This window comes from Erithacus rubecula (genome assembly GCF_903797595.1).
Source record: "Erithacus rubecula genome assembly, chromosome: 6".
NCBI classification, from domain to species: domain Eukaryota; kingdom Metazoa; phylum Chordata; class Aves; order Passeriformes; family Muscicapidae; genus Erithacus; species Erithacus rubecula.
This window is the reverse complement of record NC_136688.1, coordinates 38,080,593-38,104,551: the sequence shown is the minus strand read 5'-3', so window position 1 is coordinate 38,104,551 and position 23,959 is coordinate 38,080,593. Positions and strand designations below refer to the sequence as shown.

Genomic DNA, 23,959 nt, shown 5'->3' with positions numbered 1-23,959 from the left:
GAGAAACCTTGCCCCAGGAATAGAAGAAAACCTCTTTCCCAGAGATGGATGAAAAAAAGAACTTTGGCTTTTATGCTGGAACAGCTCATCCTTAAAATAGTACCCCATAAGCTGACATGACCCATGAATGCAGCTGTAGGAAGGTTCCAAGAGATGGGAGGGACTTCATGAATGCAAATTTCTGAGTGGTTGCTATTCATGGAAATTAAAAGCCAGGAGAGAACTGTTCCTTGTGGAGAAGTCTCCATGGCACGGCAAGAGAGACTCCTCTCCATAAGAGAACTGAAAAAAACCCCTATTTTTGAGGTGACTGAAAGTCACAGGTTTTGTCTCTTTATGTTGTCAGTGGAAAAGAGGTTGTGGGGGGAGGAGAAGTGTTCTGAAGGTTTATTTTGATTTTCTTGTTATTTTTCTTCTAATTCTGTTAATAAAGGTTTTTTAATACTCTTTAAAGCTTTGAGTCTGTTTTGTCCTCCTCCTAATCCATATCTCACAGCAGGAAATGAGTAAATAATTCTAGTGGGCACATTGGTGTTTGGCCAGCACTAAACCCACTACACCTGGTAACCCAGAACAGGCTCCCATTGCTCTTGAATTGGAGCTCACCTTGCTGGAAAGCCCGAGGGTGCCCTTCCCTCTCAACTGCTCCCTGCACTTGCTGTGTCTGGTGCTGCCTCAGCTCCTCAGGCCAGCAGGACACTGCAGCCTGTTCCTGGCAGAGGCTGAGCCTGCCTGGAGGTCAGTCAGACTCTAACACCAGGGCACGTGTGACATGGGATGACCCAATGCACCAGGGCTGCTCTGGATGCTGAAGTGACTTGTTCTCTCACCAGTTGTGTGCTGTAACTTCTGTTCCACGTACAAGCATACCTCTTTCAGTTTTGTATTTCACTGCAGAGAGAGATCCAAGCTCCATCTCCTCTATGCCTCAATGGGGAGGAAAACGCAGACCTCTGGGCCACTTTGGGTCTCTTACCTCTCCGTGGCAACAGCATGACATCCAACTCTTTCTCAGCTCTGGCTGAACTCGCCCTCCTTGAACATTGGTGACTGGACTCGCACACAGAATTCCTGTTTAGTTTTATTCTTCTTCATATCTTTACAGAAAATGGCACATAAATCACAGATGCTGGATGACTAGAAGTTGTTACAGCTCCATATCTCAAACACCTCAATACTGAATTATTTTCTCACTGTATATACATTATTTACACTCCATGGGCTATCATCTAACACGTCAAACGATCGGAGGACAAAGACAAACAGGGATTGGATGACTGGGCTTAACCCTTTGATGGAAGAAAAACAGTAGCTCTGGGGAAAGGGTGCTCACAGCTGAAAGCAGGACAGAAAGGGTCACCTGGAAGTCACTGTCCTACGGCTTTTGGAGGGAGAATAGTGCTTTACTGGGATGGGAAGGTGATGGTACCATGGAGTGAGTTTGGCTGTGTGGGTCTGCATGTGCTCCTATGGGATGTATGTACACATTACAGGGTATATCAGGGTGGATGTGCATGGCTGTCATTCCCTTTAACACTCAGAGGGTGAGCTGGACAAATTTAATTCAATAAATACATCAGGTGGATGTTGTTGTCTCACCTGGAATAATGTATTCAATAAGTAAATTCACCATTCATCACCTCTTGCAGGGGTGTAGGGTTTTGGTGTTTAGAGCAGAGTCAGACCCAATTGCCCAGCCCTGCAGGAACCAGTGAAATGGGCTTGGGATCAGCCCAGGGTACCAGGTGGGACCAGGGTGTTGTGCCTGTGGGCTAAACCTGCCTCTCCCTGCCAAAGAGAGGCAAAACAGAGAGGCAAAGAGAACTGCTCTTAAGCTGGCGTGCCCTCCCAGCAGACTTCAGTGCTGGGCAGGGAGAGATGGCTGGAAGGTGCAAACGACATTGGATGGGTGGTCATCATTTCAGGCAAGCACTGCCATGGGCTTGTCTTGCTGCAGCCCAGGCCACAGGCAGAGGTGATGGCCAGCAGAAGGTGGCGTGTCTGCCCAGGGCACAGTGGGACAGGGTGCAGGGGAAGGGGCCTGGGCAGCACTGGGCAGAGGTGTGTACCAAGGAGAGGCATGGCAGCAGGGACCAGGCTTGCTTCAGGATGGCAAACGGGCTTTGGGGCTGCAGCAGAAGGAGAAAGCCCCAGAGCCAGTCGTGAGGCTGAAAGGACCAGAGCCTTGGTGTCACTGGTGGCAGTGATGATGTGACACCTCCCTGTCCCCCCCAAAAGGAAAGGGTGAGGGGGTGAGGAAGGCCTGGTGGGGTGGAGGAGCGAGGGGCAGGGGTGTGCTCAAGGGGAGCAGGCAGTGGGCACCCCTACCAGGCAGCCCCAAACACAGAGACCGGGGCCCCTCTCCCTGGCAGGGGGGCCAGGGACACCTGGCAGTCCAAGGGGGAATGTGGCCCCCAGAGGACACAGTGTCTGTCGGGGCTGGCTTCTGCCACCTCTCTTCCCCCTAGATCAACTTCTCCTCCTTCTGCGATGAGTTCAGCTTCTCCGTCTGTCTCTCGTCCTCCGCCACTGCCGCCTCCTCCCCTGTCTCCACCTTCCTGCCCGGGGCTGGGGTGTCCCCGGCAATGGTCCCCAGGACTTTGGTGCTGTGCTCCTGAGCTTTGGCCCTGAGGGCAGCAATGCTGTTTTCTCTCAGTTCCTCCTGGGAAATGGTGGTTTTGGGATCAGGACCCCTTTCTTCTTTGTCACCTTTGTCAAGCTTGGGCAGGGCCTGGCGCTCCACCTCTGTCTTCCTCCCCGCCTCAGCCGCTGCCTCCAGAGACTTTTTGTGCATCCCTAAAAAGAATTGTTGGTATTCGGGTTTAGAAAAGCGCCTGGGCATGGGAAAGCCATCTTGAACTGAAAACAGCAAAGATAAAGAGAGGCCAGAATTAAGGAAAAGCAGAAACCCTCGCTTCACACAGCAGTCACAGCGAGCCACTCGCTCTGGCCCCGCACGAGGGCAGCCCAGGCAAGGCAGCTGCCTGCTGGGGCAGCCCAGCATCTGTGGATGGTGGCTGGTCCCAAAGGGCTATAATTACTCTCCCCTTTATTTCTCTCTGTGAACCTGAAGCTAACTTGTTCCTGCATGGAGATTAGAGTTGCCTGAGCTTCGCCGAGACTGGGGAGGGAGATCCCTCATTAGGAGGGATGTTTCTATTTCTGTATCAAACCACAGCCACCCTTCTGCCTCTCTCCATTCACACAGATGGAAAGACAGGACAGCCCATCGTCAAGATGCCAGACACTAGTTTTGAGGCAGAACCAGCCTGAAAGGTCAGAAAGAGGAAGCAAAGAGCAGGAGTGTGACAAGGTAGCTGCTACCTCCATGTCTGCACAGAAAACCAAGTGAGACCTGGGCAAAGACAGATCCTTTGGGAGTCCTAGCACCCCATCCAGTCATCACAGGGCTGGAGGAGTGAGATTGGGATAACCTCCTGCCTTGGGCAAGGATTGGAGCCCCTGCTCCAGAGTTGGGCATGAAGGATGCTTGAGCCATGGGAAGTGAATGTTAGCACCAGCCTGAGCATGTGGGCAAATTTGTGTCCCAGCCAGGTTCTGCAGGTCATGATCTAAGGTCCAGCAGAAACTTGGGATGAGTGGTTAAACCCTATTATCAAGGGTCGTTGGTGGATGGAGGCATTGAGGGCAGCAGGATGGCAGGACCTCGCCCTGCTGCCCTTCACCTATTTTCAACATGACTCTGATTTCTTCCTTGCACCCCCTGTCTCTACCCATTTGCCATCCCCCTCGAAGCTGGCTGCTCTCTTACCCAGGAGCCAAGGGGCACAGGACTCCATGATGCCATCCTTGGCAGACTTGAGGATGGATTCGGGCAGCGGGATGGAGTGACGCACCATGGCACCGTAGAGCCCGTACTCGGCCATCACGCTGCTCCTGCCCCAGCACTTCTCTCGCTTCCGCCACTTGGCCCGGCGGTTCTGGAACCAAACCTGGAGCAGGTGACAAGAGGGACGTGGTTTTTGTGTGTGCAGAAGGCATGCCAGGCCCCTTCCCACGCAGGAATACGCATGTACTTCTGCAGCACGATGAAAGCAGGTGGGTGCACGTTTATCCCAAAGGCAACACAACCTCTTCCCCCATGCAACAGACACTGGGTATCTCTCCCTCCCTCCCTTGAAGGAGTGTGAGGGGCACGTGCGAAAGCAGGTCCCATCCCTCTCCACAGGATGTAATTAATTTGCCATTGCAACGTCTTTTTTCTAGTGGCTTCTGGCTCTGGTGCCTGGGATTTTCTTTTATTGTTTGCTGTGTGTCTGAGCAGCGTTACAGGGCTGCAGGCAGCGGTGCCTGCAGGGAGGGCTGGGATGGGGGCGGATGCTCGAAGGAAGGGGGAAGCTGCTCTGTGCGCTTTGCCCTGAATTCCCAGTTTGAAAAACCCCTCATCTTCTCAGAAAATTGGCAGAATAATCTCTGAGCTGTGACCTGGGGGGCAGTGAGCAGAGAGGCGGGCAGCAATGGCAGGGAGGGGGTGATACTCGCAGAAATCTATTAGTGCTCTCTCTCCGATTTCCATTCCTCTTGTCTCCCTCACCCTCCTCCCTCCCCGGCTCCCCTCCCTTCCCCCCCGAGCAGAGGCATCAGCTTTAGATGAAAAATTGCTTGAGGTCTATTCAGAAGGAGGCAAAGGAAGAGTCAGCCCCAGGGGCAGCCCAGGCCTGATTGAAAAATAAGTTAATTTCAGTTTGAATCGATGGGCCTCAGGCACTGAAATATCACGGGAAATTAAAGCAGCTGGTCCCCAGGGAACCACGCCATTGACCTGCGCTAATTAATGCCACGGAGTTACCAGGCCCCTCTCCGAGAGGCAGTCCCTCCCTCCCCGCGGACACCCCAAACACCTCCTCATTTAACTAATTAGACTCACAGAAAATTGGGTGTTAATTTGTTTAGGATTTTTTTTTTCTTTTCTATTTTTTTCCCTCCCTTTCCCGGAAAGTACACGGCAGAATGGAAATGAATGTCGGGGTCTCGCTGGCAGATGGATGCTCGGGGTCACTCCGCAATCTTCTCCGACTTGATTGCTTGATTAGGTCGTTAGCACATTAAAAAAAAAAATTGCTTGCCGTCTGGCGCTGGCCTGATGAGTGGGATGAGGCGGGAATCGCCTGGGTAATTTATCTTTTTATACTGCAAAGAATTTGATTTCAATCTGCAGATATATGGAGGTGCCTTTGACACCTGTTTAACATTACAGAGCTGACAGCTTAACCCTCTCTTGTCCCCACTACTCGTAGCTGTGGGGGAGCTCAAACTGCAGTGGGGAGCACTGGGGGTCTGTGCCAGTCCCCCAGCCCTGCCTGGGGACCACAAGAGTGATGCCACAGAGTGTTCCTGGTCTCAGGTGGCAAGGCAATAAAGGCAGGGGGCTAGTGCTGATGACAGCCACGTTGGCCATTCCCAGGAGCCCAGGCAGCCTGCTCCCCCAGCCAGCTCTGTGGAGTGGGTGGGGTGGTGGTCCCACTGGCTGTGATCCCAGCTTCTCCCAGCAGAAGACACTCTGTGCATGTCAGAGGATTTTACCAGGCAAAGGAAGGAGGCTGCTTCACCACAGGCACCTCCTCTGCATGATAAACAGTTTGATTTACACTTACATACTGCCAGTCTGTAACCCCTGGACCACGGGTGGTTGTAAATCCTGCAGGGCCTAAGCAAGGACCCTCAGGAATGCAGAGGTTCCTCCCTTTGCTCTCTCCTCCATGCCTGTGTGAAACATGGGTTTGCCTGGCTGTGCAGCCAGCAGGATGCTGGCAGAAGGTCTCACTCCAGGTCATGCAATCCTCTCATTCCCAGAGCACAGGGTAGAGAGCTGCAGGTGTCTCTGCACTGATGCTTTTACCACTTGCCCTTTCTCTTCCCTCCTGCCTTGATGCTCCTGTCATATTCCCACATACCTCATGCTCCTCTTCCTTTTCCCTGGCCGGGTCAGTCTGCCCCAGCACTGCCCACTCCACTAAACCTGCTACCCTGGAGCATCCCCTTTTCCATGGCAGTGTTATGCAAATACTGGAGGCAGCAGAAGCTTTGCCAGCTGGCAGCCCAATTTTGACTAGAGCTGGTAGAAAATCTTCAATCAAAAAATGCTGATTCAATCACACAAGAAAAACGGTGTCCAGCCACTGGAAGTGTAATCAAAATTATCTACAGCTTTCTTCTGAATGCTGTACTTTAATCTCAGCTGCCTAAGACATGCAAAATCTATGCTTTAAAGCCAAATGAGAAAATCAAAATTGCATCAACATCTCAGTAAGATCATTCTGAGATTTCCAAAACAAATTTTCTGTCATTTGATGGGAATTTCCTCTTGGTTTTGATTAGGAAAAAATGAAAGTTTGATATCCCAGAATGTTTAGCAGAACAGAAATCAGGAAGACTGACCATCTTGCTCTAATACCAGGAACAATATCTTCATCTGAGGCATGAAATTAAGTGAAACTAATGGTGCTCAATACTGAGTATTGCTGGGATCAGATCCCAGTCAAGCATTTTTGTTAAGCTCATTCTGAGGAGCATGGGGTGACAAGCTCCAGCATGGCACTGGCAGCCCTCATGCCATTTCAGATCAGCAGGATTGTCACTTGTGTCCTGTTTTCAAGATTTTGGTTCTCATTCAGATGGCTCCATCAGTGGGGCTTTCATTTACAAAAAGAACTCAGTGATTTCTTCAAATTTATCAATGTGTTGCCAAAATTTTCACATGCCTTGATTCTGAGCTGAATTACACAGTGATTTCAGTAATTCAAAGGTATTTTCAGTTGGTACATCAGTCACAACATCCAAATATGCAGTTATTTATTATTGGCACCTCACTTTTCTGGGAGAGGGTTTCACATTACACTTTACTCACCTTACACATCTCATGTGGTTTTTATATCCTTTGGCTGCTTACTGTCCTTCCTTGGAGATATCTACTCTACAGTTTCCTCTGACTGTGTAAGATTTGGTCTGCTTCAAACAATGTCTGGGTTTGTCCACATTTTCTCTTGCCCCTTCCCACCCCATGGATTGGCTCAGCTCTGTGAAAAGCTTTACTGACGTTGCTCTGTACTGTGCACCTTCCTTCTCACTCATTTTCATCTGGTTCTCTGTTGCACAGCCCAGGGTATGGTGCAAAGACTGTTCCTAATTCCATGTCTCAGGAGCAGTGATGAAACCTTCTGATTCATTTTAGACTGAAGCATGTCATGTGTTTGTGCCAAGCTGTCATGATATACAGAGGTGTGCAGACCAATGTGCTACACCTCAAGAAGTTTCACACTTCTTTATTTTCACACAAAAACTCTTTGTGAAACCTGGGAAGCTTGTTCCAGGAAGCCTATCCTCCAAAAGAAACAATGGACAAAAGTGGACAGGTTTTTCTTGCAGTATTACAAAGCCTTATGAATGGGAATGTTTCTAACTTTAACCATCACCTAATTCTCACCTCTAGTTCCCACTGCCCAAAGCAATAAAAGTTCAGGCACTCTGTACTTGACTACAGGTTTGCAAGGGTTTTGGAGTGGGAGTTCTGGAGTCAAGACTGGCAAGGATAATCTTGGCAGTTTCCTCCCCTGAATCACAAGTGACAACTGATACTTCTTCAGATTATTGATGATGCAGAAGAGCAAATTGTAGGAGGAGAAATCTCTCATTTTGCAAGGGGACGTGAGACTTGACACATCCTTGTTATCCACATTCATCATATTAGTTTGTTTACCTAATCAGTGCCTGAAACATTGTCTGCTAAAGAGAGAAATCTCCCTGAGGTTGGCCATAATTCAGAAATCTGAATTAGCAAGGGATATTTTAAAATCTCTGTGGTCTTCCTGTGTATTGTTTCTGGTTTGTTTCCACCTAAAATTTTCCACTGGTAACACTCATTTTCTTGGCAGCTACTTTCCAAGCTAGGGTTCCATGATGGGAGAATTGATATTGGAACTTTTTTCCTTATTCATATATATTTTCCGTGCCCAAGCATTCCTCATCTATTAAAGGAAAATTCCAGGCTTGGGTGATGGTGGAATCTCCCCTCCTGCCTTTGACAGAGCGTTCCACAGGGGATTCCAGGGAGCGAGGTCAGTGGAGCGCACGCGGTGCCAGCGCAGGGCGGCAGGAGCCGTGTCCGCTGGATGGCCACAGGCAGAGGCACAGGACACACGGACACGGACACACGGACACTGCAGCGCAGCGTCTGCAGGGAGCTGCTGGCAAGCAGCACCTAAAGCAAGGGGCAACATCCCGGGGTGCCCAGAGCCACACTGAGACCCCCTCCCCGGCACAGGGACAGGCAGGTGCACGTTCTTTGTCACTCCCCACTCTGGGGGTTCGAGCTGCAGACCAGGCAACACCTCGAGCTGCCCTCCAGGGCCATGTTGCCATCTCAGTACCCAGTTTCTCATGACAGCTACACCTCTCCCTTTCTAGGAGACTTAATGACAGTGGTCAAAATGAAAACCGCCTCTGGAAAAACAGCAATGTCCCCATCCTCATATCAGACAGGACCTGAAGATGTGAACACTGCAAAGAATGGCCTCATTTCATGGATGTCCCCACCCACACCCATGAGTACTGGGGCTGTGTAACAGACTGCCATGAGAGCATGAGCTCTGACTGTGCCCCGGGGCTTCCTCAAATCCCTCTGTTTCAGCAATCACTACAGAAAACCTTCCTGGCTGCTGGTAGAGACTGCACCACTTATGTAAGCCTGGAAACTGTTTATTGCTGCCTTTTCAAATGTAACATCAAGGTTATTGGTACTGTTTATGGTGACATCACTTTCTATGGCTGGTGTAAAGTGGTTATGAAGTTAAATGAGAGCAGTAAAGGTTGCACATGGGCTGCATGGCTGATGGCAGGACTCATCATCCCTCTTCTTGCTAACACAGGGAGAGAGCTTGCTGAACTCACTTTAGAAAAGGCAATTCTGCACACAACTTAGCAAGAGCCCTTCCTGATAATAGCTGGAGTTCTGCCTGACCCACTTGGCTAACAGGTCCAACCAGAGAATACAAGATGAGCCCTCATCCCTCTTGAGTGAAGACATGATGGTGCATCCCAGCTTGGGTCTCCTCTAAGGTAAAAGAGTAACAGGGCACCCATTGAATACAAGCTTAATCAGCACCCAGCAAAAATGTACATGATTATTACCATGCCAGCAGTCCTGCAGGCCAGGCCTGTCTCTGAATCCTGCTCTTAAAAGCACTATATGGGCCAAGAATGACTATTTGTTCAATTTCTCTGACTTTGGCAACTGAAGCTATAAAATCCCACTTGACCAGGAAACATGTCTTAAACTGCATTCCCTTGGTATATCTGGGGTTTTCACCTGTCCTCGTGTGGCAACGTGATTTTTCAGTTCTTGTAACCTTTCAAAAGCAAAGAGCTTCATTTGCTGCAGCGATCCCATCTTACCCAAAGAAAAACAAGTGTGCACACGATGTGCAGGGTCAGTACAGTGAGATCAGTGGCTCAGCACACACTCAGCCTGTGCATCTGCACAGCAAATGCATCCCTGAGACAGTGACTTCCCCATGGCCACACTATGATTCCAGCTGACCTGCAGCTTAGTACTTAGCACTACAGTGCAGCCTTCCATATGCTGGGACCTGGCAGATCAACACCCAAATTCCTCTTTTCCTAACATGCTGAGTGAAAACCAAGAAAAATATCAGGGTCATAGATGCATGATAGTCACAAGAAAGCTGACAAGAGTGAAGTCATCATCCTAATCCACAGAAACCCAGGGAGACATCTGCCACTGTCACAAATGGTGATAGTGCACATCCATCCTTTTGGCAATCACAGTACCTGACTCCATTAACCAAGCTGCCATCCGGCCTGAATTATTTCATTTTGCCTTCTTTTCCCCCACTAACACTTCTGCAGGTTCTCTAGCACAGAGGAAACCTTAGCATAGATCTTCATAAACATCTGTATGTAATGCACTCTGTAATCATGCAGGGATACACTGCATTATTACTTTCCTGCTAGAGAAGGTGAGTCAGGACAGACAGAGGAGAAATGTCATATCCCCTTCACAATGCCTTTCAATGGGCCCTGAAATCAGGCCATGGGATGCCAGCATTCCTCTGAGGCTATGGAACACTGCCTGTGCTCTGGGACTGCCCCCTGCATGCCAGCATCAGCTCCATGGTGCCCTGCACCAGTAGACACTGAGCAAAGGGCAAAGGTGCTCTCTGACCTTCTCCAGAAAAAAAACACAGGCACCAGAGGCTGTGTTCATAGCAAGAGATGGTGTCTGCAGTGCTACTGGTGCCCACTGTTCCCTGACATAAGGCTAAAGCCCACCCCTACATACACAGGGACATGCATATAGGTGTCACTTAGACACTGAGCCTTGATCTGTCATGGTCACCATATAAAACAAAAAAGCTGATCCAGACCAATAACAAATTGTAGTTGTTGTAGTGTCAGTCATGGGGCACTCTGAGTTGGAAGGCTGGCAGTGGAGGAACCCAGAGACACCAGAAAGTTGTGATGGACATAAAGCAAGTTGTCTTGGAATGGACATCACAGGCACATGTGGCTGTGAGCAGTGTCTGGCACAGCTATTTATCATGCATGTTCACATGGATGGGATGGCTAGATCCTTACAAGAAGTTTTTTCTCAACAACACTCACAGTTCAGCCCTCTCTCAGGGTGAGCCAAGCAGAGTCTTGAAAGGAAAGGGTAAGGGTGAAAAGGTAAAGGGTGAGAAAGTATTTTGCCATGTGAGCTGAAGCTGCAGGTAAAGCAGAACTTCCCAGGGGCATGGTCTGTCCTGGGCAGCCTGAACACAGGGACCAGCCAACCCAGCCTGGCAAGGTGCTGCTGCTTGTCCACACTGGAGCAGCTCACTACAGCACGAGTCACTCACTAGGTTACTTCTAGATGAGGGAGGGGACATAACTAACCCCTGTGTTTATGAGTGTGCAACATGCACAGCATGAGCACTTAGATAACTCACAGAAAGGTGACCAGATACAAGCAATGCTTGGCTTGCAGTCCCCTGCTACAATTTTGAAGAGAAAGCTGCAGCTGAAAGCTCTAATGGCAATGTGGCAGCCACAGTTTCAGCTCTGCCTTTGCTCAGGCATTTGGGAGCCTACCAGATACCTGCTGAGAGAGAAAGCAGGGAGCAAAGTGAGCAAAGTGTGCTTCTCAACCAGGCAGGCCCTAAACTGAACACCTCTCACTGCTGCTGCCAGGGCAGGAAGGCATCTTTGTTCTAAGATGCTGTAAAAACTGTTTTCCAGCTCAGTCCCTCTTTTCTGCTCCACAGAAGGACCTGCCAGCCTCATGGCATGTGGAGATTGAGGTTCTTGGTGTGTCTGCTGAGGACTGGACTGCTCTACAGTTCCTGGGCAAAACCTGGCTCACAGAACACCCACAGAGAAGGGCAATGAAAAGGAGAGCAGGTTTGTGCTTCCAGAGAAGAATCAGAAGAACTTGTTGAGATCTATCAGAGTAAAAGAAAAACATTACAGAGAGAAATAGATCCATTAAGAAATAAAGGGGAGAGTAAATTAACTGAGTGTCTAAAGTGCCTGTGTTATTGAACTGTTAGAAAAATCTCTATTCAAAGTCAGGAAAGGAGGAAAACTTTGTAATAAAAGGGTCATTAAAGGAAAACATGAACGCAACCATCAGCTGCTCCCTTTGCCAGGCATCATAAGGCTGGAGAGGAATTAACTACTGAAATTGCTAGGATGACCAATTATTTTTTAAAAATCAGCTGTGAAAAAATGCAGTGGTATCAGAGGAGAGAAAAGAAAGTTCATCATTAAGTACAGAAGTGAATAAAAGTGTTCCCAGCACAGGGATTTGGGATAGCATTTCCAGAAGAGCTAAAGTGATTGAGGAACTGCAATGCCTAAGCTAACTCAGAGACGTTTGCCCTTAAACTACTGTTGTTAAGAAAATGGGGGATGAATGCAAGGAAGAGGTGTCAGAGCCTGGCATCATGCAGAGCCATTCCTGATTCCCTTGGACACGATGGGGGAAGCTTCTGCCAAGGCACTCCACAGAAATGGGATTAATTTTTTTGCCCTCCTTTCTCTCCTCTCACAGGGAGCTGCTGTGACCTGATGCTTGAAGGTGTCAGAGCCTTGCTGAAAGTGTCTCCAAACCATGGAGAGGACAAGCAGAGTCACTGTAAAGAGACCTGTCTCCCTCCCAATACTGTGCAGAAGCACATCAAATTCACAGTCTCTTGTCCTGGGACAGCCATAAACATCTTTCAAGAACAGAGCAGAAGGCAAGAACAGGCAAGTTTGGTTTTATTTGTTTTTTCTGTCCCATTTAGAGAATTAGTCAGTGGCTAAAGCAATTCAGGGATTGAACATAGAGCAATAAAGCATAATTTAATATAAAAATTATATAATTATATAATATTTATATAAATATAATATAATATTAATAAATATAATATAATAATTTATAATTTAATATAAATATTCATAACTCTATACCTCCACCTCTGAACCAAAATGATCTTTTAAAACTGCACCTAACAGCCCTAGCTGTAGCAGGATAAAAATCCCTAAGACAAGCAGGCAATCTGCATGGTCTAGCAACAAGCAGGAGAGTCCCCACTTCAAAAAGCTGAAGTGTTATTCCCAGCCCTCCATTCTCCTTTTCTCCTGCCACATTTTCTTTCTCTGCCCAAAAGTATGTAGTGTAAGACTTTTCAGACAGGAATCTCTTTGGAAAGGCTTGCCTGGGCCCCTGCTCTTGCCCATCATCCAGCCCCTCTGTTTGCAGCTCTAGTAATTAACTTGTAAACGAAGTTCTAGCACATGGGCTGAAAACAGGCCATAGATAAAGGGTAATGAAAACAATCCATTAGAGAAAGGGCCAAATTAAACAACTCTTAATTGAAAAATGGAAATGAATATGAATTTAGATCAACTAAACAAGCATGTTATTGAAGAGGCAGAAAAGTGGATGAACTCCTAACATACCAATTAAAGACATGGAGGCAGAGATGCACCATATGCCATGAGAAAAACTCATAATAATATTTTCAATAAGCCACTAAGTTTGATTAGTTTTATTACTCTCACTTGTATACTTCCTACATTTCTAGAAGCATGGGGGAAGTTTATGACACATATCTGGTATCAGACAGCCATGGCTTGCCCCAGTGCTCACAAATTATTGGCAAAGGTAGCCAGCACTAACTACCCAATTCTATTTCACTATTAACTACTTGCAGGGCTCTTAAAACATAGATATTTTGAAATTATTGGCTCACACAACAGCAACACTTTTGGCTTGTCCTTCACCTTGGTAATCTACCTCCAACAACCCTAACCACTCTGGTAATTTCCTTCCAGCTACATGACCCCCATGAATTTGCTCTTTAGAGACACCAGTTGGAGCCCACTGGCTGTGTGACTCATGCTGGCCTTTCTCTGTTCCATGTGTGAGAGTCACCCAAAATTTTAAATAAGAGCAGACAGGTCCTCACTTCTTAGAGTAATAGTGATAAGCTCAGAAAGTCCAACAGCACCACTTTCTGCAGCAGTGAATAATGCTTTGGTGGCTGTTCCAGGCACACATTCAGCAAAGGTCACCAGCTCCATGGAGCAGGCACAGCATTCCACACTTACACCATGGGATTCACACTGCACCCTGCACTCTGCAGCAAGCAGGGAAAGCTGGCACCAGAGGGAGAGCCAGGGCTGCTAAAGCTGCAGAAATTATTTATTCCTTCATGGTTTCTACCATGTTTCTTGAGGGGACTCGTGGGTTCACTCCTGAGCTCACAGTGCAGTAGAGGCTCCTCAGCCTTGTCAAATTCTATTCATCTCTAAACAGAGAACCTTTCTGCAAAACTGAAGGGAGGTGAGCCTCTGTCCTTGCAAAACACCCTTGGTACTTGCTTCCCTCTAAGTGATTACTCCTGATTCCTCCATCCCTGCCCAACTCCTAGAGGGCTTCACACTGATACTGTGTTCATCTGATAGCTAAACCAATACTTATTCAATTAAAGATTTAGTTGACCTTGTTTTGTTTTTAGCCAAAATTGGCCTCTTAGCTGTCTGACAAAGCTTGCTGGGTGCACAGACAGTCCCCACTCCACACACAGCACCAGCCTCTTCTTGGGATTACTATTGCTTATGTGAGCAATTTTATTTGTCCCAAAAATTGTCATCCAATAATTACCATACAATCTTTTAACAACAAGAACTGACTATTTTTAGCAGTTTTATTACTTTTTTAATTGATTACTTCCCTTAAAAGGTGACTCTAATGTCCCTACAATGGCAGTCAGGATCTTTTTTTTTTTTAATACTGATTAATCAATTTGTTTGAACAGTAGGAGACATACTTTAAGGATAAACATATACAATCATTTTAATAATCCCCAAATCAAACTGTTACTGAACTTTAATACTGTAACTATTCAGTTTAAGGTTTGGAACTGTTATGTATTAATAAATTCAATAGGGATAACTTATCTAAAATCTACTCATTACACTTAAGAGATTTGCTATAAGAAACAGATTTAAGTCAGATGTTGCAGTATTTGTCAGCCTCAGGACACTTTTAATATTTCATAATGTTTATTAAGGATTTACTTCCCCACAGGAATCTACTTACCTCTCTTGGATTTTACAGAACAGTCTGGATTTATTCCAAAACTGGCACTTCAACTGCTATGAATATTCTTTCCAAATACATTGATCAATGTGGTCTTTTTCAAGTATCTTGCAAAATGGCCACAATGACATCTGATCTGACTTGTGCATAGGATCTCACTATGAAAAAAATTATTTTCCCATGCCACCCAATGGGAGGATTCTCATTTTCCTTCCAGGAGCAGCCAACTCAGTGTGGGAGTAAGACATACACAGTGTGTGTCTGCCTTGGGGAAAAAAAATGCACTTTCATCTTCTCTTTAAATGGAGGTTTGAATACTTTTTCCTGTATTCAATGTTCCCTTAAACCAGTAACTTGCTTGGCCTCTGATGGCTGTTTGTAGTGTTCTGCTGAAGGCTTTACCTGCAAACAGTTTCTATATATCATTCTTTCAATTGCCCTCTTTGAATTTCACTTTCACATCAAATTTCCTGGGTGATTTACTTTCTCTTTGACTAATACCTCCTGAGAAATAATCCCATGAATGAAAATAAGGGGTAGATATCAATCTTAGGTGAGGATCCAATGGGAAACCACATGAAATGCTGTAAAAGTCCACAACATGTGATGCTCACAACAATATTAAAAAACACTTTCATTAATGACCTACAAGAGGGAGAGAGCATTGCTGAAAGATGAGAGGAACCAAAAGCTACAATGAAAATGCAAAATTGTAGAGCTCCCTCAGGCAACAAGAAACTCATGCAAGGAAAAAACCACAAGGATGTAAAATTATAAATATTATGAAGATGGGAGTAAAGATTCATTGTAAGCTGTCTCTTCCAAGGGGCATTAAATGATGCTAAGAGATTCAAAGCAAGATTTACTGCACTCAGGCAATTCTGCTGCAGAACTTCTTGCCATGGGATATTAAGATATTTATTTATTTACATGTATTCAAAATCCCAGGAGATTGACAAGTACTCAGTGTTACTAGCTAGCTGCCCTGTGTGGCATCCACCTCTTGCCCCTCTCAGAGCTGGCAGAGCTGTTATCATGCTTATTAGCCAAGGTTAACAAAATTCCATATGAAACCCAAAACACCCAAGGGAAAATCCTGAGCATAAAATAAAATCTGTCTAAAAGAAGTTTGAAGTGACAGAATTAGATAAATAGAAATAAATAAGGAAGCAAGCAGAGCAGTGCTAATCCAAGACTATTTCTGCAAGGGACCACAAGTGCAGCTGTACTGGTGGGATGCAGCTGTAGGTATGTGGTCCCTTATCTCCAGGAAGGCTGACAGACAGGAACATGCAAGAACAACCACATCATTAAGAGATGAGCATGTGATTTATGAAGGATGATTTAAGGAAAGATCCTTACAACTTGCTTAAGCAATGATGAAAACCACAAGTGACAGCCAGAAGAAATATCTTAGATTTATTTAAAGAGCATGAACTTTATGACCAGGGGGAAAGAATTTGGCTCATAACAAAAAGGTGCGAAGTTGAAAAGGAATACGAGGTAAAATATCAAGAAATATGATCAAAGTTGGGAATCAGCTTGCCATGGCTTGCCACACACAAAAAATATGGACAAGGAAATTTCATAGTATGTATTGTAAGGGACAATCTACTGCTGACCTATTTGAAAGAACAGTGGTGCTCAGGACTCCTCTGTGAGCCTGATGCTCACCCTGCAAGGTGCTCAACAGATGCTACAGAAATTCTGTTGTTTCTCATTATTTCCCCTTTCATGATCAGCAAAACTGTTACTCACAAATCACTTTTTCTGGAATACACACGCCATTAGTTACACCTGATGTTTAGAGCAGCCTTACATTGGGGTGCTGCTGCTGTCCAAGTCTAATCTGACCTCAAGAGCAGAAGGGTCCCAGTAAGGAGCCCTCCTAGGTTTAAAAGCTGCAATACAGGAAAAGTAGGAGTTGTTCATTAGCCAGCTGGAGAATGACAGGGCAGACAAGCCAGTGACAGCTAAGATGCTTTACCTGCTATTTAATTTCCAAGTCAGCTCAAACACTCAGCACTAGAAGGGTGCTCCAGGTGCTGAAGCTGTACAAGCTCTGTCAGCTCTACACTGTCTGCCACAAAATCTCATCCACCTCACACAGAGTGCATGCTCTCAGCTCTGGCCAGAGAAATGGGGCCTCTGGAATTCAACATACACTGTGCCACTAGATGAACCTCTTCCTTGAAAAGGTGTTTTATGGGATTTCAAAGGACCTTCTTTCCAGCCCAGCACCAAATGGTGGCTGTAGGCAACAGTAAACTCCCAACAGTGTCTCCTCTCTTGACCTGAGGTCCTGCAGGATCACAAGTGGAGGTGACCCTCCATCCACTTCACTCCTTCTAAAGGCAAAGCATCAGGGCTTGTTTCTCAGAGCAAAATCCAAATGCATCAGGCAGAATTTGAGATGGCAACTATTTCTGAAAGTTGGTGGAAATCCTGTTAGCACACAGGTTATCCACAAGCTGTTAGATCAGCAGGAGGTCTGACAGGTCAATGGGATAAGAAGCACTAGTTGCTTTTATAAAAATGTCATTTTTGATTGAGCACAAGAATAAGGGTGGTGAGGGGGGCTCAGGACCAAGGGAAAAAAGGCTGCACTTCTGTTTTGGAGGATCTTCCTGTCCCTGCATGGGGTCATACCTCAGCAGCTTCCAGCATCAGTGCTATCCTGCTAAGTGCCCTCTGAGCTACATCCCAAATCCACAAGAGAGCAGCCTCCTGGGCCATCTCTTCAGCAAAGAAGGAGCAGAAGCTCAGGGCACAGCTTGGTGGGTGCTGGGCATGCATGAGGGATGAACAGAAGGAGGAACCAGGGAAGCCAGCACCCTCCCAACACTGCATGGCACACAGGATAATTATTGTAGAAACTACCATGCACCAGCCACAGAGACCAGCCACTGCCACTGTGAGCAGAACCAGGACAAATAAACTTCCAGCCAGACCAGAACTCCACCTGCTCAAAGCTTGGCCATTACAATCCTGTGCCCTGTGTAGAAACCTGATGGGAGCAATCCATGGGGTAAAGTGAGGCAATAGAAGCTGCTGGAGCCCACCCTTGTGCACATCATGTTATCTCTGTCCAGTGTGCCTCCCACACTGTAAACAGCAGCTGTTAAGCCTTCTCCAGCTTTCTGGATGTAATGAATGGCAAAGGCTGGTCCTGGCCCAGCCCTGCAGCTCAGGCTGCTCCTTCCTGGTGGAGGATTCACCACCCAGCAGGGACATTCCACACCACCTTGTTCTACCTCCTCACAGTAGCACGACAGGACTGGCATGCAGCTAAAACCTTCATGTTAAAAGCTGTTAACTTCATAAAATTTAACAGATTAACAAAAAAATATCCCCAGAAGCTTTCAGGGAAACATCACTTGAGGAGGTAAATACAGTCAAAGTGCAGACGTGGTGCAAACATCTCACTGGGACTCACCCAACATTCCCTCACTGCATCCTACCCACAGCTCTACCAGCTGCCCACATCATCCCTGTGCATCCTTCTGTGGCCAAAGGAGCAGAGATTAGTTCCTTCCCTTCAGCAATGCCTCCCAGACATGGTCTCTGGGAAGCTCTCTTCTTGCTTTTACTAAGACCTTGAAATGCTGCCATCTTTTTTTGTATGCCTGTTGTCCCTCTCTGACTTAGGATTCTCTGTTATACACACCCCAAGTCACTGGTACAACACACCACACACAGCACATGTTGACACACAGACACCAATTACTAATCTGCCAAGAATATCTGATCTGTCTGCCTACCCACCAAAAGCAGGAGAGTGGACAGCCTGGGGAAGTTTATCCAGAAAAATGTCAGCTTTCCCATGCCACTATCTTTCCTTCATGGAGAGATGAACATGGCTGAGAGCAGCACAACAAGGGGGTCCAAGAGATATGATTACCTGTATCCTGTCTTCTGGCAACTCTGTTTTCATGGCCAACATCTCTCTAGCATATACGTCAGGATAGTGAGCCTCATTGAAAGCCTTTTCCAGCTCCTCCAGTTGATAGGATGTGAAGATTGTCCTGAGGGGAGTAAAACTCTTTGATCAAAACACAAGCAGCATAAAAGATGATGAAGAGTCAGAAATGGACACTGAAAATAGTGAAACCTGGGTAACTGGCTAACACACAGCTTTTCCCCACCTACTGTGTTTCTGTGCACAAAAGGTCAAGTGCTAGGTGAAAGGAGAACCAGAAAATGCCAGAAGACAGCATTTTTAGCAGTTACAAATCACCTTCCCTTTCAGGGACTTGCCTCTGGAGACAGTGCCTCCCCAGCAGCGAGCACCCGCGGCGATGGCAGCTGCTCTCAGCCTCTGCTGCCTCTTGTGAGATCATCACACTGAGATGTGCAGATCCCCTCAGCACCCCGTCTGCAGAGGTGCTGAGCCCTTTCCCAGCTGCTGGTCCTTGGCCTCTTCAATCTCCATGAGCAAATAATCCTTCACCTTTAGTCTCAGTCTTTGGACAAATACTCCAAATGTTTTCTGCACCCTAACCCACCACTCTTCATCAGTTCTTCCCCACGAGAGCCAGGACCAGTCCCTTCCTCTGCCTTTGCCCTGGCTGCTTCCCCTCCAATATCCCCTTGGCTGCTCCCTGCCAGTTTGCATTACCCCATTATCCTTCAGAAATCCTCCTGGGCAGGCAGCAGCCCAACCCGCCTCCACACAGCCAGTTCTGAGTTTGGGACAACCAAATTGAAAAATCAGCAGCTGGAAAGCCGAGACAGATGAAAGCCCTTCTCTAGCAGATGGATGAAAAGTCTCGGAACACTTCCACTCCCTGAGGGTTAAAACTCCCACCCTTCAACTCCTCCAATACAGAAAGCTCAATTTTTAATAAAAGCTAACAATACTGCAATGGCAAAAAACCCCCAAACAATAAACAAACAAAAACCCCCAATCAAACAAAACCCAAAACAAAAACAAAACGAAAAAGCAACCAAAAAGCCAAAGCAAACAATAAACCTCAACCAAAAAACCAAACCAAAATAAAACAACCCATAACCCAACAACGAATTGCAGCCCTTGTGCAAAGTAAATGCATAAATTTACCATCAATCTAAGAAACATGTATTTCCCAGAAGGAAAGAGGAAATTGAGTCTTTTTTAAAAATACACCCAAATTTCAGAAAAGCCTTTCAGTTCCAGATAGCATCAACAGAAAATATCAGAAATATCCTCTGCTACACAGAATGAAAAGGATTCCACCAGATCGATAATATTACTAACAAAAGCAGCATGCAAATGCAAGGGACCTGCCTGCAATCAGACCCATCTTTAAATTTGCTCTTAAATCCATTCTCTTTTCAAACAGTTTTTCTTCAACTCTGACAAATCCGTGAACTCCAGGGACAGCAAAGGCACACTGAATCATGTATTTTCTCTCTGGGACCACAGGAAAAATTATTCCAATTTTGATCCAGTTTAGATTTCAAGCACTCCCCTCCTTCTTCCTCCGACAGGAGCGCGGAAACCAGTCCAGGCTCACCGGCGGGAGGGTTTTGCTGACATTCCGCTCAAGTTTTCCCTTTTTAACTCATGCCCGGGTAGTCCCTGTCCCTTTTGAAATTCACAATCCACTGCCCCTTTTGGGGTTTCTATCCTGCTGCAATTTGCAGACTATTGGCCAGTCATCTTCCAGCCCTTCTTTGGTACAGTCTTAACGGTTTAGTACAGAATATACAACTACAGTCAAACGCCGCAGGTCTGTTTCTGTCTAGAACTGAAAATAAATCTGAATTTCGTTTCCTATCTCTCATCCAGGTCCGGACCTGTACACCAGTCCCAGCTGTGCTACCAGCCCTGTTTTGGGCGTAAAGAAAATGAACTTGCATTTACTCCAGAGCACCCAAACTGGATACATCTCCTTGGAGAGGGGGCCCGGGTTTGGAAAGAAGCCCTCCAGACCGAGCCTCCTGTTGCATACATAGCAGGATGTCTCCTGGGATCGGTCTACTTCCACCCCGCATCCTGCTAAGCTTTCACTGGAGCGTCTTTTAATCCACCTTTCCTGCATCGTGGCAGGATTGATTTAATTATTCCTAAATCACCCTCAGTGGATGGTGTTTAGCCTTTCTTTGTCCTGGCACTCTGGCCACAGCAATGCCAGAACCCAGGAAAGGATTTTTCGTTTCTGTTTATAAAGTGCAAATAAACCAACTCCATTTTAACTGTGGGAGAAGTCCAGCAAAGTCTATTACCCTGACCGTGCTTATAGGAAACCAAATCCCAAAGTGGATCTTCATTTCTGTAAACAGTTTCCCAGCCTTCTTCAAGCCTCTTTGCAGGCTGTCTCTGATTCCCAACTACTTAATCTACTGGCAAAATATTTATTTTTACGTAATAAAATATTTAAATTCTTGGTAGGAATTCTGTCTTGCTGACAGTCAATATTAAGATTACTGTATGTGGAGCTGGAAACAGCTTTTATTATTTCTGACAAGTTGATGATTTTCCCTTCCAAACTCTCATGATCCGCGCTCCACCGCAGCTCATGGGCTGCTTAGGATTGCGAGTCGGGATACTTGGATCCACAACCAGAAAAAAATAAATAAAATTACACCTGTGGTCGAATTCCCCACTGCCTATAGGCACGTCCCCATATCCGATTTATTTTGGACAGGGAGAAAGAATAAAGGGAAGGCCCCGTTGGAGAAGCCGCCGGGGGATCGGGCGGCCGGCGCCGGGAAGAATATTTCGTTCCAGGCCGGAGCGGATCGTCCCCTCCGGGCGGCGGGGCTCGCCGGTGACCGGTTCTCTGGGGACTGGGGCGACGGGAGCGGGCGGGTGGCCGCCGCTGTCTTACCTGTGCCGCCTCTTCTTTCGTTTCTTGCTCTGATTTAGGGAGGATTTGGACATTTTTCGGTCGCTGGAGGAGACATCCTCGGAATCTGCGGAAAGACAGGCAGCGGCTGTGGGCTGGGGCTCGCTCCCCGCCAGAGTCCTCCCGGGTAGGGCCAGGCCCGCCGGCTCCGCTCCCTCCGCCGGCTCTGGCCGAAGATTTCGTTGCGATCGCGCCGCGGACGGGGCCCGACGCCGCCGCTCCCTCCAGCCGGACCCGGCGCCGCTCCCGAGCCGGTGCGGGCAGCTCGGGGCGGTTCGCCTCAGCCAGGGAAGGATCCGGGCCGGGACCGGGCGCCAGCTCTCGCCTCTCTCCATCAGAGCCGTTTGCTGAGGCTGCTGACGCCTCGCTGCTAAAACGCAGCTCAACCAAATCGTAGGAAAACGGGAAAGCTGCAGCCCCATCTCCGCGGCGGGCAACCGCGACCGCCTGCCCCGGCCCGGGGATCCCGGACTGCGCCGCAGAACCCCGGAGCGGGGAGGGAGAAATTGAGGTTTATGGAGCTACCGGCAAAAACAAGCCCGGGAGGAGCAGGTGCCCATCCGCGGCTCCCCAGGGATGCCACGGCCCGGCGGTGTTCAGGGCAGGACGCCGCCGCCTTTGCCCCGAAGGAGCAGCCGGGGCACGGAGCAGGGACCCGTATTTCGATGCGCGCTCCGGTCCCACTCCGCTCGGCGGGCCGTGCTGCGGGCGGGAGCGGCGGGCACGGCCCGGGACGGGCTCCGCTGCCGGAGGGAGGCCGGGGATTGCCCCGGAGCCGGGATCCGGCGCCGCTGCCCGCGGGTGGGCCCGCAGCGGAGCGGCCGCGGAACGGGGCCTGCAGGCAGAGTTGTGGGAAGCTGCTGCCGTCTAGGAAAAGGATGCCGAAAGACCCCTAATTCTCCGGCAACGACACGGGATCGCGGGGCCGCTCCGACGGGGTTCTGCGCATCCCTAGGCCGGGCACCGGGGCCACGCCATCCACGGCCGCAGCCCCGGACGGGGGAAAATATCATCCCGCCCGCCCTCCTCCTCATTCTCGGGATCGAAACGAAATCTCCCTTCCTCCACCGAGCCAGCGGCCTCCCGCCGGGACACCGCGTGCGGGCGGCTGCCGGGTGCGGGCGGCGGCGCCGGCGGGGCGCGGCGGGTCCCCGGGGAACGGGGACGTGCCTACCTGAGCTGGCCGTCTGGCTGCTGTCCAGCTGCCCGGGGGCCCGGGCCAGCGGCTGCAGGTGGACGCTCTGGGGGTCGGAGAGCACCTCTAGGAAGGTGGGCTGGGTGTAAAAGCCGGGGATGCCGCTGGCCCCCAGCAGCCCCATGCCCACGCCGCCCACCCCGGCGGGACTGAGTACGGAGCGGGCCGCCAGCAGGTGCCCGGCGGGCAGAGAGTCCAGGGCGGCCCGAGGGTGCGACGGCGGCTCCTTGTTCAAGCCCAGGATCTCCTGGATGCCGAAGCCGGTGCAGCGGGGAGGGGTGGGCCCGGAGTTGGACTTGACCCCAGCCGCGGGGGGCGGCGGGGGCAGCGGCGGAGCGGCGGGGGCTGCGGCCGCGCCGTCGGGCTTGGGCTTGCCGGGCAGGCTGGGGGCCAGCGCCGCGCCCGCTTTGCCCGTCATGCTGCGGCCGGCGGTCCCTGGTGCCCGCTCCGGGAATGCCTGGGAGCCCCCGGCTCAGGCCCCTTTTATCCGCCCAGCCGGGAGCCCGAGCGGGGTCAGAGCCGCGCAGCCAATCACAGGGGCCAGCCGCGATTAGGGATGCCAAAAAGCCGGCACCGGCGGCGGCGGGGCCGCTGCTCGGCGGGCTGGGGCCGGTGCCCGCCCGCGGGCTGGGGCTGCCGCCCTCCCCTGCGCAGAGAAGGGCGGCCCGGCCCCGCAGGCCCCGGCCCCGCTTCGCCTCCAGCCGAGCTGGGGAGGTGGGGTTAGCAAGGGAGGGACGGAGGGAGGGATGGATGGAGGCATCCCTGCTTTCATAAACACGCACGGCGTGGGGCACCGGCCCTGGAGGAGAGATGCGCAAGGCTTACGTGTAGGGAAACCACGGGCTCTCTTGCTCATCCCATACTCTGAGATAAGTAAGAGGTCAGAAGAGAAATTAGGGACCTCGAAGATAAGCTAAGAATTAAAACTGAGCAGTGTTCCTTAAAAATACAGAGCTGGAAGCTTTGCACGTTGGAGAACCATTCAGCTTCGTGCCATCAGAGGAGATGAAACAGTTGCTTGGGCTCTCTAGACAGCCATGCCCATGAGCAGGGTTTCTGAACCACACAGCTCCTCATTGCCTTATCTTTAATCATCTCTGGGCACGACAGCACACACTTCATCCCTGCCAGCATTACCCCAACCAAAGACATTAAACTAAGAGAAAGCCCAAGGCTTCCCCTGCTTGGCTCAGCCTGAGGCAGGAGCTCCAGCTCACGGTCTGTGATTTGTGGGGCTGGTTAATCAGCAGAATACCGAACTGGGGCTGGAACTGTAGCTCCAGATCAGCATGGAAAGTCCATCTTCTGCCTCAGCTTCGAGGAGAA

At 49.0% G+C, this 23,959-nt stretch overlaps 1 protein-coding gene across 1 annotated transcript; it reads right to left on the bottom strand.

The window, feature by feature from the left end:
* Positions 1-1,175: 1,175 nt before the first annotated feature.
* VSX2 (visual system homeobox 2) lies at positions 1,176-23,051 on the bottom strand (the record flags this gene model as incomplete). Its single annotated transcript, XM_079307793.1, has 5 exons — positions 1,176-2,796; positions 3,773-3,953; positions 18,510-18,633; positions 21,421-21,505; positions 22,613-23,051. 5 exons carry the CDS (start codon positions 23,049-23,051, stop codon positions 2,465-2,467), a joined length of 1,161 nt encoding a protein of 386 aa, XP_079163919.1. The 3' UTR covers positions 1,176-2,464.
* Positions 23,052-23,959: the final 908 nt, after the last annotated feature.